Below are 18,361 nucleotides of genomic sequence, written 5' to 3'. Positions count from 1 at the left end.
GTGGATGTTCAAATTAAGTGAATTCAAATAAGCTATTTTCAGTATAGTTTTCCACAAGGTTCCATTTACTACTTGAAACATTGCCCATCCTTTTGTTGTTGTTGCAAAGTCAAATATGAATATTTTGGAAATTCCCTCTGGAGTCAATTAAACCGATAGCATGTGTTGAGTCCTCAGAGTGGGAGGGTTGAGGTTGCTGGAGGGTGGAGAATGAGGTGAAGTGACTAAGAAGCAAAGTTGCATAAAAAGCCGTGCAAATCTAAACAAGGACACAAGAGCGGCGAGACGCCAAGAGGAAGACGCTCGACGGATTGTGCATTTCATCTTGACTGTTTTTATCCACACAGAGGGGCTCAGCCATGAGATCCTGCGCTTTGCTTGTGTGCCTGCTCTGGGGCTTCAGCACCGTGAGGGAAGGATGGAGCCTTCCCCTCAAGTCTATCCATGTCACGTTTCCAGGAGACATCATCAAAAACATGACAGATATGGAGCTGGCACAAGTGAGTAACAGATGGTGCATGTTGTCTTGATAAGAGAGCTTCCACAAAGCACTCAAGCTGTGCGGAGATCTGGAATGGAAAGGAATTCTTGGCGCTAGGACTTTCACAACAATTTTCGACAGTTTTACCTTACAGAAAAACTAAATGACAAAGGTATTATACAAAACAATTTTTGCTCTTGCTTTTTTTCCCCACAAAAACACAAAACAAATTAATATTTTAGACTCGCAATAATAATTCTTTAAAGATGAGCCATCATACTGCATGGCTCGGTTGGCCCTCGTGTAAACGTAAGGCCGCAGCTGTCTCATACCTTTTTCTCATGGAGGTTGTACAGGTGAGGTCAAATAAAATATTTGCTGCTGAGGGCAGGGCAAGTTCATTTGTATAGTGCCAAGGTAAATTTAGGATGTTTTTACAGAGGCAAATAAATAAATAACCATCAAAAACAAAACACACACACGCGAAATAACCACATAACTTTGCCTTAAAGTTCATTATCACGATGCTAATCCATAACAAGAAACGCTATTGACAGGCTAACGAATAGCATTGATATTCACAGTGCTATAACCCTTTATGCAACGGAGATTTTAATTCAATGGTGGACAACACGTAAAAAAAAACATGTAAACGGATAATGTAAAAATACTCACAGTTATACTACTGCATGTTCTTTATCCTCTGCAAAGAACAACTAATAACACTGTGGCTTACTGAGGAGCGTGTATTGCTGCATGTTTGTGTTATGCTGCCCCCAGATGGCCAAAGTGCTCACACCAGGAACAAAAGCACAGTGTCCATTGAGTTGAGGAAAAATATAAATCAGGCAAAACATTTAGTTATTTCATTTTTTTTTTTTTGTCTGTTTTTATAAAGTACTATAGACCGAATTGAATGCTATTTTCTTATCTTTTCTTTAAAAAAAAAACTGCTGGTGTTTTACTTTGGGATGAAACAGATTGACATTTCTGTTCATTTCAGTAGGGGAAGAATGACCGAATTAAATAGAATAAAATAACATAAATGTTGCTTTTTTTATATAACAGTCCAAAAAAGTGTAAAATACTAATGGATACTTTTTTGTATTAGTTGTTTGATTGGTACAAGAAAGTTGTCCTAACAAAGAATCTAGAATTTCATTTCTAAAATGGATGAATGACACAACCCTGCCCATCCTTTGTTGCCTTATCAGCTGCACTGTGTGTTTTCTCACCACCTGGACTCATTCCACAGAGTTACCTGACCAGGTTTGGCTACATGGAGAAGCTGCAGCGCAGCGGCTTCCAGTCCATGGTATCCACCACGAATGCCCTGAAGAAGATGCAGCAGCATCTGGGTCTGGAAGAAACTGGTCAGCTGGACTCAGCCACCGTGGAGGCCATGAAGCAGCCGCGCTGTGGCCTTCCCGATGTGGCCAACTACAAAACCTTTGAGGGAGATCTTAAATGGGACCACAATGACGTGACTTACAGGTGAGTTGAGGGAATGCACTTGAGCAACAAAAGACTTCCATGCTGCTTTTTTGTTTATGTTGGTCATGATGATCCCACTATTAAACAATATTTGTTGAAAAAACATTGAGAGAAATAGACACTTAGTGCCGCATCCTCCCCGACAGGATCTTGAACTACTCTCCGGACTTGGACAGCGAACTGACTGACGACGCATTTGCCAGAGCTTTCAAGGTGTGGAGCGACGTCACACCATTGACGTTCACTCGCCTCTATGATGGGACAGCGGACATCATGGTGTCATTTGGAAAAGGCGGTACGTGACACAGCCATGCCACTGGCTTCATCTTAGGGAGCATTACTGATAAAATGTTGGTTCGATTTTACAGTGGCAATAATCAGTGGTGTGCAAACTATGGTCAGCGGGCTACTTTCGGCCCACTGCATTCTTTACCCGGCCCACTGAGCATTCTCATTATCAAGAGGCCCAGAATACAACCAGTAAAAATATTGTTTTGTATTGGCATCTTCCAGACCACGGAGACCCTTACCCCTTTGATGGCAAGGATGGCCTCCTGGCACACGCGTACCCCCCCGGCCAGGGGATCCAAGGAGACGCCCACTTCGATGACGATGAAAACTGGACGCTGGGAAAAGGACCAGGTAGTTGACGCCTTTCTTTTATTGGCCTCAATCCTTGGCTCTCTCTTATGAATGGCACTTTCTCTTGTCTCCAAAAGTGGTGAAGACTCGCTATGGGAACGCCGAGGGTGCATTGTGCCGCTTCCCCTTCACTTTTGAGGGCAAATCCTACGCGACGTGCACCACCGACGGCCGCGCGGACAACCTCCCGTGGTGCTCCACGACTGCTGATTTTGGCCGAGACAAAAAATACGGCTTCTGCCCCAGTGAACGTGAGTCTGACAATCTGATAAATGGAGAATCAAAACCAATAGTGAATGGATTTCAAGATGACGTAACACACATGTAAATTGTTCCTCCCAGTTTTGTACACTATTGGAGGGAATGCGGACGCCGCCCCCTGCGTCTTCCCATTCACCTTCGAGGGGAAGGAGTACGACGGATGCACCACAGAAGGCCGCAACGACGGTTACCGCTGGTGTGCCACCACAAACAATTTTGACCAGGACAAGAAATATGGATTCTGTCCCAGTAGAGGTGTGTGTGGGTTTTAGCCATATTGCTTAGCATTGGAAATGGGATTTTCTCCAAAGTCACCAAAGCTTACGTCACTTTTTACTGATGTTTGTGTCTCCACATGAACAGACACCGCCGTGTCCGGTGGGAACTCCGAAGGGGAGCCGTGCCACTTCCCGTTCACCTTCCTGGGCCAGAGTTACGACGCATGCACCAGCGAGGGCCGCGGTGACGGAAGGCTGTGGTGCGCCACCACCGCCAGCTATGATGACGACAAGAAATGGGGCTTCTGTCGTGATAAAGGTGAGGAATTAAAAAAGTTTTTTTTTCCACAAATTGAATCACTTGATCGAGTCAGTTCCGAAACGCAAACCCCTGTAAAGACCAGATAAAATCATCACTTGGATGTATCATACCTCTTTGTACACAACACATGACAAAGTCTCTTGTATAATTCTGTTTCCTTCACAAACCATGCAGGTTACAGCCTGTTCCTGGTGGCCGCCCACGAGTTTGGACATGCGCTTGGTCTGGATCACTCCAGCATTCGACAGGCCCTCATGTACCCCATGTACACCTACGTTGAGGACTTCTCCCTGCACAGAGACGACGTCGCCGGCATTCAGTATCTCTACGGTACGGCAAGCGGTACCACGATTGTCGAATGTTTATCATTCAAAATGTTGTATTGTGCCTTTATTGAAATACATGTGATTGTTTTCAGGCCGCAGGGAAGGCCCAGTTCCCACACCACCGCGGCCAACCACCCCATTTGTATCAAAGACAACCACCACCACCCCAAAAACCGTGGACCCGGAAACCAAAGACATTTGCAAAGTCGACAAATTTGACACTATCACCGTCATTAAAAACAATTTATATTTCTTCAGTGATGGGTAAGAAAAACAACCTGGTGTCACATTTGAGTCGCCCGACAGTCGAACATGCATTTTTTGTTCATTAGATATTACTGGAAGAAATCCGTCAGAGGAAATAATGGCGAGCTCAAAGGTCCATTTCGAGTTTCTGAGCGTTGGCAAGCACTTCCGACAGTCATCGATGCCGCCTTTGAAGACCTTCTCACCGGGAATCTCTACTTCTTCTCTGGTACGTGAGCTTCCTGCATTGCACATGGCCAAAAGACAAGTACTACTTTCCCAATCAGAACACTTGCATTTTATGTGTACGTGTCCCCTTTGTGATCTTTTTAGGGAACCAGTTCTGGGTGTACACAGGACAGAGCTATGTGGGCCCACGTAACATCGAGAAGCTCGGCCTCCCTGCCAGCGTGAAGATGGTACAGGGAGCACTGCAGAGGGGAAAATCCAAAGTGCTGCTTTTCAGTGGGGAGGAATACTGGAGGTGAGTTCAAATTGATCAAAACACACATGGAGTGATAACATTGACCTAACTTTAATATGATGTTGATGATGTGTCAATACAGGATGGATGTAAAGACGCAAAAGGTTGAGAAGGGCTACCCACGATACACACAGAATGCCTTTGGCGGCGTGCCCAGTCAGCCTCAAGATGCCTTCCAGTTCAACGGTAAGTGCCATGCTCGACGGGGAGGCAGCATATTAGAATTGTTTCTGTATTCTGGTACTGGATTTCATATATTTCTGCATCTGATTTTCCCCCCGTTTTATCGTAAATGTATGTTCCACAACATTTCTGCTTTAGGGAACACCTACTTCTACTGGGACCGCTTCTACTGGCGCTTGACTTCAACCAAGCTGGTGGACCGCGTGGGCTACGTCAAATACGACCTGTTGCCTTGCTCCGAATCTTGAAGCGCTCGCTTGGGATGGGATCGGAACACGTTTGGAATCAGGGAGCGTGTAAATGAGCGTTTACGTGCAGTGCCTGATGACTTTGTGGGTTATTTGTAGGCCGGTCGCTGCTGGTGTGCCACAACATTGCATTGGGCCTTAAATGCATGTCAACAAGGATAGCCCTTGAAGTGATCATTTGTGAAATTACAGCATAGTCATGGCCATTATTGGCGGCCAATCATTCAAGACCTATAGGAGACCAATTTCAGGTTGTTGGAATAATTTATACAGCAAGTGTCTGACTGGTGCAGACTTTTAACAGTATTTGATTGTATTGCCATTTGTAGTATTATCATATTATGTATGTGTTTTTAAGAGTTGTCTTTCTTAACGGCTTTGACGCCAGAACTTGCACTGAATTACAATGCATGGCTCTTTCACTTTAAATTATTTTTGTGTTTTCTTAACTTTCAATGCAATAAACATTCATTTGTTTTTTTGTACTGCATTTCCAAAATAAAAAGCCTAATCAATTTATCAAAATGTCTGGAATGCATGTTTTTATAATAATTCAATAACTTTTTTGTCAATTTGAACATTAGAAAACAACATCCTCAAAGTGCTTTACAAGATTCACTTGAATTTGATGCCATAACTAATACACTGGTCTTAGTCTACTATCTTGGCAAACTTTCAAAGTAATTTTAATGTACCCTAATTTTCAACTAGTTTTGAGCTACTTTGAAGAGGTTTTAATCGATCTAGCTCTTTGTTTTGAATCCAAAACTAAATAAATGTTTCATTTGACCGAATAGGATTCAATAACGTCATTTATTTATTCATTCCTTTAAATTGTAGCTCGTGTGTTCATTGCCCTCTTGTGGCAAAGACTCTTCCTGCAGTTCAACTCCAATCTATTTTCACAAAACATCTAAAACAGCAACAAATGTTTTGGTTCTACATTTGACATGTTTAGAGTAAACGAAAACATTTGTATTAGCTGTAGAAGACAAACAGAAAGCACACACACTCTTTTTGACATACTGTCGAAAAGGGAAACAGGTTGAAGCAATTCTGCTTATCTAATCCGGTCCCAATTTCAACCAAGGATTTACATTGCCAAGACGCACCGATTACATTTCCAGGGTGTTACTTATAATATCGCCGCACCCAAGAAGAGGAAGAAAGAAAGAAAGAAAGAAAAACAGAGGTATAACATTAGACTGTCCATTTCAATTCATTTTCCCCCACGGAGAATGCACTGTCCATTATTTATAATGCTTTGAAAGAGAGAATCAGCATTGGCCAAGGTGGAGATCATTTTCTATCAATCATCTATTTATGGCGAGATGGGGAGATGCTAAGAGCGCCGTGGACACTAGAGTGCGCCAAATATTGGATGAAAAATCCCCTTGCTGTATGTTTCTAAATATATTGTTGTGGTAGTTGCACTTCAAATGGTATATGAAAATAAAATGATTCCATGATTGAGTGACATTTCTAAATCTTTGTTTTGATTTGATTTAATTTGATTACGCCTCAAACACGTTGCTAAAATGCCCACTGAGTGGCAGTATAGAATCGGAGTGTGGGTGCGTTGGTAAATACTATTTGAGGGCGCGCTGGTTCATTCCAACAATTCGGAAACTCAGATCGTTGTTTAAATATACCGGTCGGACAAGGTGCGTCCAGTACATCAGGCAGTCCAGATGGAAACAGTTCAAACATGGGAAGGGAATACGCGCTCTCTCCGAACATGCATACACATGCGCGCTGTGGAATAGTGATTTCCGAATGCACGTTGTCGCTATGTGCAGCCGTTTTCAAGCGCACTTAAACGCCTGACAAGTTGATGCGCCCCGTAGTGATAAAGTTTCCGGAAATGGCAATAAAATACATCCTGTGTCTATCTCCATATCGATAAGAGCCACACTTAATATTATTTCGCACCTCTTGTAGAAGATAAGAGCAAATGACGGGTGAGTCGTGAGTATAATTTGAGTGCATGTGTGCGCGTGTGGTTTTCAGTAGTACACGGATGCATTCAAATTAAATGGCATACGTATAGAAGGCAAGTGGACACTGGGTTTCTCACGCACATATTTTCTTTTTTTCTTCTTTCTTCTTATTTATAACAAAAAAAACTGTTATCGCATCCACCACTGGTGGTTTGAAAGACAAAACAAAATGAAACATTTTTGGCAACCCATCCTATTATTTTCTGGGAATAAAAAAACGATTAACCGTTTTCTTGCTCTGGCCAAACCATCAAAATGATTGACACTTTTAATGTCGCAGCCTACAATTCTAGTTAGGAGTTGGTTAAGTATTCAATTGTCACGGATCGGAAGGGTTATTGAAAGGAAAAGGTAGTTGGAAGGGAGGATCAGGGGAACAAGCCAACAGAACCGGCAAACTAACATAACTTAACGGCCTAACAAATATCAACGGGACTGACCGACAGGGCTGGCAAACAAAAACAGAACTGACAGAGACGTGAGACAAAAAATAATCCGAAAAGGGTGTGACACGCAGACAGGACTTAAATACGTGACAGGTAACGAGAGGCAGGTGACTGTGATCAGTACATAGGTTGTGAGTAGACACAGGAAGGGAGGGGCGAGTGCACAGACACGGACAGAAATAATGACAACCTACACATAATAAAACAACCGGGGACGGGTCGTGACATCAATTGTGTCCGAGTTTGCTTTAAAACTATCCTGGTGAATTGAGGCTTGTTATTTAGATAAAATGAGTGCTTTTCCACCATCTTGTGTCATTTTGGTTTCAATGTTGTAATGAGTTGAGGAGTTTCGTTCCCACTAAAGAATGGCGCTTTGCTGCCATGTTTCAGCCTCTGTTGGCATTTTGGAACATTTGATGCCGGGTTCAATATGTATCCCGTTGAATAGCAAGTAAATACTGTAAAAAAAAAAAAAAAGTTATAATAACATTTAACATTTATAGCCGAGAGCTGAAACGGAATTGGGTCTAATTTTAAAGCTCGTTGCATGCATGAAAATGTACGTTCATTTTAAAATGTTATTAATATACATATTCATATTATTTCGTCCATTATGACATGTGACATTATGGGGAGAGAGTGGTTGCGTGACGAGCCAGCAGTGAAAGAGTTAAAGCAGAGCTTGTTGTCGAGCTGCGCGGCGTCGCGTCGCTGGGAGAGGCAGAGACGCATCGCATCAACAGAGAATCCCCGCCGGGAAACTGGCGCACATCTGCTCCAACTGTTGAATGTCTTCCTTGGATTGGTCGGGTGCGGGAAAAGTTGCACTATCCGAAGGAAAAAGGCGCACGGCGTGAGAGGTTTTGCAAGGAGCGCCGAACACGCACCAGCTGCGATCCGCGCGCCGGACTATAAAGTGAGCTACATCCGCGCTTGGTTGGCAAACAGGTGGTTTCGCTGAGCTTCGGAGCTGCGATGAGGGCGTGCTTGATGTTTTGACACAAGGAGCTCCTTGTCATCATCCAGCGCGCCGATTTGACGATGATCAGCTCCGTGTGCGTTTCGTCTTACCGTGGACGCAAGTCCGGCAACAAGCCTCCGTCCAAATCATGCTTGAAGGAGGACATGTCCAGAGGTGAAGACTCGGATAAGATCATCATCAATGTGGGCGGCACCCGCCACGAGACCTACAAGAGCACCCTGCGCACCTTGCCGGGCACCCGCCTGGCGTGGTTGGCCCACCCGGAGCCGCAGGTGGGTTCCGATGAGTCGTGCAACTCGCCGCCGCCCAGCAGCAGCACCGGCGGGGAGTTGTTCTTCGACCGCCACCCGGGCATCTTTGCCTACGTGCTCAACTACTACCGCACCGGCAAGCTGCACTGCCCGGCCGACGTGTGCGGGCCGCTCTTCGAGGAGGAGTTGGCCTTCTGGGGCATCGACGAGACGGACGTGGAGCCGTGCTGCTGGATGAATTACCGGCAGCACCGCGACGCCGAGGAAGCACTGGAGACTTTCGAGCCGCCCGAGCCGGACGACAACGGCGATGACGACGGCGATACGCCGCGCCGCTTTGGCATCGAGGAGTGTCCGGGCAGGTCAAGGGGCTGCTGCGAAGTTTGGCAGCCCAAAATCTGGGCCCTGTTTGACGACCCCTACTCGTCCAAAGCGGCCAGGGTGAGTTTGGGGAGGGACACGTGTTGCTGAACAACAGGTAGTTTGTTTCTCAAGATCAGCAATAGGGTCGATATTGACCATCATTTTGTAATTTCATTATAATAACTATTGGCACGAGGAAAACACCACCACCACATTTAATAGGTTGCTTTGATTTTGAGAACTAAATTCAACCCCATCTCGCTTAATTAGAATTGTAATTATTATTATGGCATCTTCTTTGGGGGGAGGCACCTGTTGCTCAAATACAGATAGCTTTTGTTTCAGAGAAACAACAACGTCTCATGGTCAATTTGACCCAAGGGATGAGCAATTATCAAAAAGTTACAAACACCACAAAGTAAAATCCTGATAGCTCATTATTAATCCCACTACAAGATGCTTAATGCCAGAAAATCACTTTCAAGATCATTATTGGCTTTGCTTCACTTTTATATTTGAGATTACATTTATTTGTCACTGTGCACAGGTGTATGGGAGATATGCACACTTACATCCACTGGCGAGTCCATTGTTAGCATATATGCTTCCCACCATTGACTGGTAACTAGTTCAGAGTGGACCCCACTTCTCACCAAAAATCCGCAGGGATATGTCCTAGTTCAACCATGACCCTAATGATAATAACCATGCACTGTAGAAAATGGATGGATGGGAAAAATAAAACTACTATTATTCTTGAGCCTTGTGGTACTGATGAAAGCATTTCACAGACACATTGAAACCTTTTTAAATCCTGACAAACAAAAAAGCACAATATGTCTCCTTTACCGGCGTCTGCTTGAGCTGAGCTTCAGATGTTATCATTTTATTAGTAGAATCAGCAAAAAGGAGAGAAAGGCTTCTTGTTCTTGTAGCACTTTTATGGTGGATACACTCATCTGAAAGTAGCATTTAATGTACACGCTAATGGCAGAAGAGCTAAGCGAGCTTTTAGTGGACTTCTTTGTCAGCAACCTTGAACTTGATCACATTTCAGGCATCACCTTTTGGCTCCTAGATACATTTGAATACACAAAAGATTTCAGGTGGAATGAAAAACTTGACCTTTTAAACAAAAGTGATGTCAGCTAGGGAGAAGCAAATTTACCATTCTACATGTTCTAAGTACTTCACATTGTGACTGGTGTGTGCTTTTGATGTTTGACAAGGACGAGCATTGAGAACACATGTAGACTGCTAAATTAGGTTCTCAGGCTAGCTGCCAAATATTTGTCACTTGTGCTGAAAAGGTGCAGTGTTGTGATTACGGTGCATTAGAGGTGCATGGACCATTAAATACAATGTAAACATGTTAAGTTGGAGGGTACACAAACTATTAAATATGATATAAACATGCTCGGGTGTACAGTGTCTGACCATTACATATTATTACAATTCTTTTGGATGGCCTGACTGTATCGTGTGTGTGTGTGTGTGTGTGCGTGCGTGCGTGCCACGTAGTCATCCTGATAAATCTCTTCAACTTGTTTAAAGTTTCCACTGGTGAAGTGTGATCACTGGCTCTCTTTCATAAGCACTCAGATTCACCTTCATGCCTTCATGAAAAGAGATCAGACAACATAATGAATAATTCTACCCCCCTCCAAAAGACTTTTTAACTTACTCATTTGTTGAATAGCAGGAGTTTCAAATATTGTAGCACTACTATAAAATTGTTTCAAACATGAACATAGTATTCCAGCACAGACCTAAATTGAAATTCATTTTCGGCACAACACTTCAGTTTAATTCGGTGTCACCTTTTAAATAATTCAGAAATTCGGTGGCAATTGGCCAAATGTGAATAAAACACACCCTACTCAACTTGACCCGAAAGCAATGGTTGAGTTTCATCCTAAATGGGAGATGAGGAGCTACACAATGTATAAACACATTCATGGAATACACACACACGCACACATACACACACACGCACACATACACACGCATACACACACAGATAGCAGAATTATTTATCCAGCTGCGGGATTATTTATTTAGCGAGGGCGATACAATTTGTTCAGGCTTTTAGTATACCATCAACGCGTTCATTAAACCTTCTGACGGCGTGCCATATTGTTCATTGATAAAGGGACGGTATGACTCTTTGTTTCTCATTATTTGCACTGTTACACATGAATCGTTAATCAGTATGCTGACTGTATGACCACAACTCACAGTGTGTACGGATCAAATGTGCAGCTCTAACCTAACATGTTGACATTATATGTAATGGTCCATCCAACTCAAATGTACCTTCCACACGATAGACCTTTTCACCGTGTTCCATCCGTGCATTGTTCAAACCACTTTCTTCTCACTCGGGTTGCAAGTCACACGTATTTCACCAGCAGTAAACAAACCCTTCTGTCTCTCTAAGCCAAGGCAGAGTGGTTGAGAAAACAGGCTAAATGGCTCGGGTGATGATTTTTAGCCTTCTTCTCCACCGCTGTAGTTGGAATGTCTGTAGCATCAGTTCAAAATACCATTTGTAATTTACATTTAAACGACTAAGCTGATTTGAAAAGAGAGGTGGTGGAAATTCAGACATAGCATAATCATTCAGGGACTGGCTAATAATAGTCTTTTCTGTCGCGTGGATTAATGGCGCCCATTTTTCTGAGGCTGAAATGGATGGCTGATATTAGCAAGCAGGCTAGCCATTGCGTTTTGCAAAGTAATCTTCCCACAAGATTCTCACTCCTTCGTACTTCAACTGTATAAACTTTAGTCTGGAATCAGGACTTGTGCTCAACTATATTTGGGTTTCCTATTAAAAGACAGGTTGAATAGCTCATTCAGTGATTCTTTGGGCTACCACTAGAGGGAGCCAGACGTGTCACTATTGTTCTAGTGCTACAGGTCAAGAGTCACGGCCTATTGTGCACAAACATTCTGAGAAGGTTTACGATGAAATATCGTCCGGTGTTTTTTCACCAGGGAGTGGCGCTGGCATCCCTTTTCTTCATCCTGGTGTCCATCACTACCTTCTGCCTGGAGACCCACGAAGCCTTCAACGAGCTGCAGAACCGTACGGAGCTGGTGCTGGTGGGCAATGAGACGCGAACGGAGGAGCGCTTGGAGATGGTGACCAAGCCCGTCCTCACCTTAGTGGAGGGGGTGTGCGTGCTGTGGTTCACTTTTGAGTTCCTGGTGCGGATTGCATGCTGCCCGGACAAGGTGCTCTTTATCAAGAACTCGCTGAACATCATCGACTTTGTGGCCATCCTGCCCTTCTACTTGGAGATGGGTCTGAGCGGCCTGTCATCCAAGGCGGCCAACGATGTCCTGGGTTTCCTCCGGGTGGTCCGCTTTGTGCGCATCCTTCGGATCTTCAAGCTGACTCGACACTTTGTGGGTCTGCGTGTGCTCGGGCACACGCTAAGGGCAAGCGTCAACGAGTTCCTGCTGCTCATCATCTTCTTGGCGTTGGGAGTACTCATCTTCGCCACCATGATTTACTACGCCGAGCGGATCGGAGCTAGCCCGCATGATCCCACGGGCGCTAACCACACACACTTCAAGAACATCCCCATCAGCTTCTGGTGGGCTGTGGTCACCATGACCACGCTAGGCTACGGAGACATGTACCCGCAGACGTGGCTGGGCATGATGGTGGGGGCCTTGTGCGCTCTGGCCGGGGTGCTGACCATCGCCATGCCTGTGCCGGTCATAGTCAACAACTTTGGAATGTACTACTCGCTAGCCATGGCCAAGCAGAAGCTACCCAAGAAAAAGAATAAGCACAACCCCAATCCCGAGGCTCAGACCAACTCGGTGTCCTTCGAGAAGTCGGAAACCAATTCGTGCAGGGAAAGCACTCAGAGCGACACGTGCCCGCTGGCGGCCGACGACAGCCGAACAGGTCAGACAGCCGCTGTCCTCAAAGTAGAAGTGCACGGCGTATACATAATGCGGGGGCAGTGGCTGCAAACGTTGGCATTTATCTGGCTTTTTTTTTTTTCAGACTCCAAACAGAACGGCGACGCAAATGTGACCCTTTCCGAGGAGGAAGGCTGCAGCCTGACCCAGCCACTGTCCCCCAGTGAAAAATGGTCACTGCGCTGCCCCCGGGGAAGAGATCGGACCAAGAAAGAAGCTACCTGCTTCCTGCTCACCCCTGGAGAGCCCAGCGTCCACTATGGTGACTTAGTACACAAAACAGCACAAATCCTAGAAATTGATACCTTCATATTTCACATCGGATTGTGCCAAAAAACATCATGCAGGGTTTGCTGTTCACATATTTATGAATGAAATACATGACATCTCTAAAATGTGGAGGTGCACAGATTATTAAATAATGCTTAATTATTAGTGGTGCACAGATAACTAGCTGTTGGCAAACCAATAAACATTTGGTACTCAATAGTGCTTTCCACACCCCCACCCCCTCAAAAAAAGCTCGTGTGAAGAAGCTCTATATTGGGCAACCAATTCAGATTTTCCCAGCTCAAGTTCGACTGCTCGACATCCACTTCGTCATTTGCCTGCAAAACTGCACTTTGTCCATAGATGATTTTCCTCACAAAACCCATTAGGACGTCAAGGAAAAACAACAACACAGAAATGAGCCAGTGTAGCCTGGCTTCGGTGAGACTACTTATGCATGTTTTGATTTAGTTATTAAATAATTTTTCAACCCTTATTGTCACGGCCGTTATAGTAATGAAAATGAGGCCTCTTTGTGGACATGTCAGACATATTTTTCAAAAACCGTTCACAAGCAAAAGCCATAGAAAGCAGAGCAACAACAGCACAACATCTCAAAACTCAATCTTAGAGTGAACGAGGAGGGGGTAATTCAATTCGGAGCCATGTGCACGCTGTCCATGATCCCCATTACACTCACTGTTGAGCGTAACGCGCTACAAAAGTAACACAATTATGCCATTACTGTACGATCCATCCAGCCATTTTCTTGTCCTCATTCAATGCGGAATAAATAATCATGCCACTAAAATGCCAAATATATATGTAATTCTTATTATTATTTTTGTAATGATTTGAATTTGAATGACTAATTCAACAATTATACAAAAAAAGAAAGAATACATCGAATTCACACGTAGATTAGTCTATTTTATTAAACTATTATAATGAGTTAATTGATTGATAATACAACAACGATAATTATATTAAAAATGATTCACAAATACAAAATCTACAAATATTTTGTACTTTTAATATAATGATTAAAAATACATATTTATTTTGCATTCTTTTGTATTTACAACTCGATTAAACAAATAGTTTGTACTTTTAATATATTAATTCAAAATACATATTTATTTTGCAATCTTTTTGTATTTACAACTCAGTTAACCAACTTCATGCTAAAATTGATAAATAAATCCATCCATCCATTTTCAACACCGCTCATCCTGTTCAGAGTCGCGGGGATGCTGCAACTTATCCCAGCTGACATCGGGCGAAAGGCAGATGACACCCCGAAGTGGTCACCAGACAGTCGTAGGGCACATAGCGAGATGAACAACCAGCCTCACCCACATGCACACCGCCACTGAGCGGGAATTGATGCCACGCTGCCCGCACACAAGTCAGCAACTCTCACAGATATTGAAGCTGAAAATGGGAAAATGACAAATAAATGCGCCAAAAAAATTAGGACTCGATAACATGAATGCCCAGATGACTGGAAAGCAAAGTGGGGCTGTTTGTGACCTGTGTGCCCTAGCTTGCCTACACCTGCTCGAAATCCTTCCAGGAATTGTGTTAAACGCACACAAATGCAAAACCGTCGCTGGATGAAAGAAGCGCTTTCTATTTGTGTGAAAGGACAACCTGCTTGTTTTCTAACAAAGAACATCACGGCCGAGCTCTCGAGTGTTGCTAAGAGCCACGTGAACGTCAACGATTTTCCATATCCTCAAGCGACTGCGCTGGCATGATTGCCATTAAAAGCTCTCCATCAACAAAACGGAGTGGAAACACTACCTTTTACATTCATTCCCATCATTTATACACTGCTAATGACTAAAGGGTCAAATGAAAAATCCTTATGGTGTTTATATTGTCTTTTTGGTCCTATAGTTCTACATATTTGCATACATTTATTTTTGAGCATTATATAGCATTTTATCGGGGAACATTGAAACAAATTTTGGTTGTCCTAATGACCTTGTGTTGCTATTGCCATGTATTAGTTTAACAATTCTTAGCATGTTATCCAGTCGACCTATCACTTAAAATATAACCTGACTGCATGACATGAGGTAACGCAGTCTGTCTTTTCATTGTGCCACCTTACTACATGTTACAATTTATTAGCATTGGCTCTAGTACCCCTTTGAAAACAAAAATCTCCTTATGTTTCTATTTTTTTTACATTGTAGCATAGCCTACTATTTGTTCGCCAGAAGCATTTTGACTGGCCAAGTATGTAAAACAGAATGAATTTGTCTCAGACAGTATGAGCTAAACTAGTTTTGCAGTAATAAGCAATTACGATGAACAAAGACATGACACATAAGTAGACAAAGTCTTTCCGTGATGAAAGAGTACCATTAGTGCACCCAATGACAGATGTAACGATGCAGAGAGTCATCAAGCAAAGATAAAGTGGTGCGGTCATTACAATGCAATGCCAGTTGTGCAGATGATGGAGATGACCGTTGCACAATTTAAAGTGACCAGTACCAGTAGCAGTGGTAGTTGTTGTGATACAACTTTTGATGTGAAAGGATGCAGAAAGTCCTTGAGCACTTTAAAGTGTCTAGTGTTGTGGAATATTGATCGATGACAGTTGTACCAGTATATAGAGAGCTGCCGCTACAATTATCAGTGCCGTAATACTATTTCACGGATTTGTGCAAAATTTGCAGAGTTGCAAAGTACCACTATGGTATTCGAATCAACTGTTTAGGGAGGTAATGGCAAGATGGAACAAGCTGTTTTAATGTCGACTGCTTTGAAACACTGTACTACCCTGACTACATGGTACGATAATGACCAAAATCCTTAACAATTTACATTAGAAGTTTTTTTTCTTTATGTTAACCCAGAATTTGTGAGTTGTCTTGCTTAAAAAAAATCTTTTTCTGCTCTACCAGAGACTTGTAAAGACAAGATGGCAACCCCTGCAAACTACACGAAGCCGGATGTCACCTCACTGAGCGGATGCTGATTGACTAAGATCAGGGAGAGAAAAAGCATAAACTATTTTCCGCTCCGCTTCCTGAAGGATTCTTGACTCAATTATGTTCCCCTGTATAAATACTAAGGTGAATATGAGTTGCATCTTTTACCATGTAAATAGCACATGTTCTAAAGCATGTATTGCGTGATATAGTGTTGTACGAGCCGGTCATGATTTTAGTAATGTAGCATCATTTAAATTTAATTTTACATGCTATCTTTATGTTTGCCTACCTCTGCTTTACATTCATTTTTTTTAACTACGCAGCTATTTCCCCCATTTGGATTAATTGACCTTTAGCTATGACTGCAACTACAACAACACAAAATACAAACAATAAATCAAATGCAATACTCTCCTGAACTCAACGTAGTGACGCCGCGCAGTGCTGTGCTGTGATTGGCCAGTGGGCGTTTTTGTATAGCGTGACAGTAACTGTGAACTAGGTTTAGATGAAAGATTTTTTTAGGGTTTAAGGTTAGGATTAGAGAATTTTGTCGTCATCACGCACAATACAGAATTTGTGAAATCATCCCCTTTGTACTCTTTAATTTGTATTGACTCGAGTACAAAATTCATGTGGTGCAATATTGTCTGCCTGTGGCATTAGATGTACCGACGCTGGTTGAGTCAGGACCAAATGTGCACTCACGCGGTAAAAAACAGCAACGTCAAGGCTGGATTCACACTGCATGCTTCAAGATCGAGTAGCAATGCCATGTTTTGGCAGCGGAAAAAGAGAAAAAAATCAATTGTAATCGGGCATTTCCAGGTTGGGTAATCCAAATAAACATTCAAATATAAATTACAATAAACGCATGGACAATAAAATATGGTCTAAATCCAGAAGGTAAATCATTTCAAAAACTTTTCCACCATTAATGTGACCTATAACCTATCCAACTCAATGACTGTTTTGTTTTACAAATAAACCTCCCAAACACGCGAGAAAAGGTGTCAAGGTTGAATAAAACCAAAGTGGATCTTTTTGACCATTTTTCCAAAAGTTATGTTTGCCGCAAACACATCAGCACAAAAACACCATATTGTAAAGTTTGGTGCTTTGAGGCTGTTTTTCTTCAGCTGGAAATGGGGAATTAGTCACAGTGGGAGCAAACAAAAACAGTTCAAAATAGCCGACAGTCTTTGCAAATAATAGAAAGTAAAAAAAACTGTCAATAAAAGCGCAACTTTATCTGGGGTTAATCAGAGGAACTTACATCATGGCGGTTCTGTGCTGGCTCCGATTTAACAAATATGAAGGTCGATTCTGAAGACTGCCACATCTCCTGTGTGGTGTCACTTTCTTTAACATCACCAAAACCTGGCATTTTAACAGAGATGTTTTATATCCACTGTATGATTTACAGTAAATATGCTACATTCAAGCTGTATACACATGACAGTAAATATGATGTAGAGGTGTAAATCGATTAAATGTGACATAAATAGGCCACACTACAAGGATATAAACATTACCATTAGTTCATTAATGGTGCACAGAACATGCATTGGGGAAAAATAAACTGCCAAACAAATCAAAGTTGTTGTAACGACCCGATTTTAGACTTTAATGGTTTAAGTGCAATTTGTGTGTTGTTTCATGAGTTCCATCACAATAGACATGCGACATAGGAATATTATTTTTTTAAATATGCCTTGAACCAGTGTGTAAATTCAGCCTTTGTGTCTTTTCATGAGCTCGCACCATTGAGGCCTCTGGTTGAGTAATGCAGCTGGATTCTGTGCTGTAAGGTAACCGGATTACCTCCGGTGATGAAACCAGCTGTTGTTGACAATTGCATTCCACATTGTATACACGAGTCATCCTCACAGTCTACCATAGTGGCCTTATGTTTATTAAAAGTTCATTCAAATCCATATGTAGACATTGTTTATAATGAGCACAGTTGAACCGTTTGTACAGTATGTAGCACAGTCCTATATTCTTTATCTTTTTGGTTTTTGTAACTTCTCTGTATATAAATATATATGACACATGTATGTACCATGAATGAAGAATGTATTATTTTGATAATGACAAAGAAGCACATCAGTCGTTGTATGCCGCGTGTGTGCGTATAATGTAGTCTCGTGTCACTATGCACATATGAATTCAATAGACTCCCCTTTAAGCGCAGTGTCGCATTGAAAAATAAAAAAAGAATGTTTTCTTTCTGAATGGAATCAAA

At 42.6% G+C, this 18,361-nt stretch overlaps 2 protein-coding genes across 2 annotated transcripts; both read left to right on the top strand.

Annotated features, from left to right (window-relative positions):
• The first annotated feature begins 226 nt into the window (after positions 1 to 226).
• On the top strand, positions 227 to 5,424 carry mmp9 (matrix metallopeptidase 9). Its single transcript, XM_037242492.1, has 13 exons — positions 227 to 500; positions 1,737 to 1,975; positions 2,122 to 2,270; positions 2,489 to 2,617; positions 2,695 to 2,868; positions 2,960 to 3,133; positions 3,242 to 3,415; positions 3,593 to 3,748; positions 3,837 to 4,008; positions 4,077 to 4,219; positions 4,324 to 4,474; positions 4,557 to 4,660; positions 4,796 to 5,424. The coding sequence occupies exons 1-13, from the start codon at positions 360 to 362 to the stop codon at positions 4,903 to 4,905; spliced, it is 2,016 nt and encodes a 671-aa protein (XP_037098387.1). The 5' UTR covers positions 227 to 359; the 3' UTR covers positions 4,906 to 5,424.
• A 2,573-nt stretch (positions 5,425 to 7,997) lies between these two features.
• Positions 7,998 to 18,361, top strand: kcnc4 (potassium voltage-gated channel, Shaw-related subfamily, member 4). The gene is made up of 4 exons (XM_037243627.1): positions 7,998 to 9,028; positions 11,951 to 12,875; positions 12,978 to 13,154; positions 16,084 to 18,361. The coding sequence occupies exons 1-4, from the start codon at positions 8,396 to 8,398 to the stop codon at positions 16,155 to 16,157; spliced, it is 1,809 nt and encodes a 602-aa protein (XP_037099522.1). The 5' UTR covers positions 7,998 to 8,395; the 3' UTR covers positions 16,158 to 18,361.

This window comes from Syngnathus acus, chromosome 2, assembly GCF_901709675.1.
Source record: "Syngnathus acus chromosome 2, fSynAcu1.2, whole genome shotgun sequence".
Taxonomy (NCBI): domain Eukaryota; kingdom Metazoa; phylum Chordata; class Actinopteri; order Syngnathiformes; family Syngnathidae; genus Syngnathus; species Syngnathus acus.
Note: the sequence above shows the minus strand (reverse complement) of the source record. Positions and strands in the feature narration are given on the sequence as shown.

Coding starts and splice junctions, on each gene's coding strand:
- kcnc4 (XM_037243627.1), top strand. CDS start 8,396: ATGATCAGCTCCGTGTGCGTTTCGTCTTACCGTGGACGCAAGTCCGGC. Junction 9,029..11,950: donor ACTCGTCCAAAGCGGCCAGG/GTGAGTTTGGGG, acceptor TTTTTTCACCAG/GGAGTGGCGCTGGCATCCCT. Junction 12,876..12,977: donor GGCCGACGACAGCCGAACAG/GTCAGACAGCCG, acceptor TTTTTTTTTCAG/ACTCCAAACAGAACGGCGAC.
- mmp9 (XM_037242492.1), top strand. CDS start 360: ATGAGATCCTGCGCTTTGCTTGTGTGCCTGCTCTGGGGCTTCAGCACC. Junction 2,271..2,488: donor GGTGTCATTTGGAAAAGGCG/GTACGTGACACA, acceptor GGCATCTTCCAG/ACCACGGAGACCCTTACCCC. Junction 3,749..3,836: donor CGGCATTCAGTATCTCTACG/GTACGGCAAGCG, acceptor GATTGTTTTCAG/GCCGCAGGGAAGGCCCAGTT.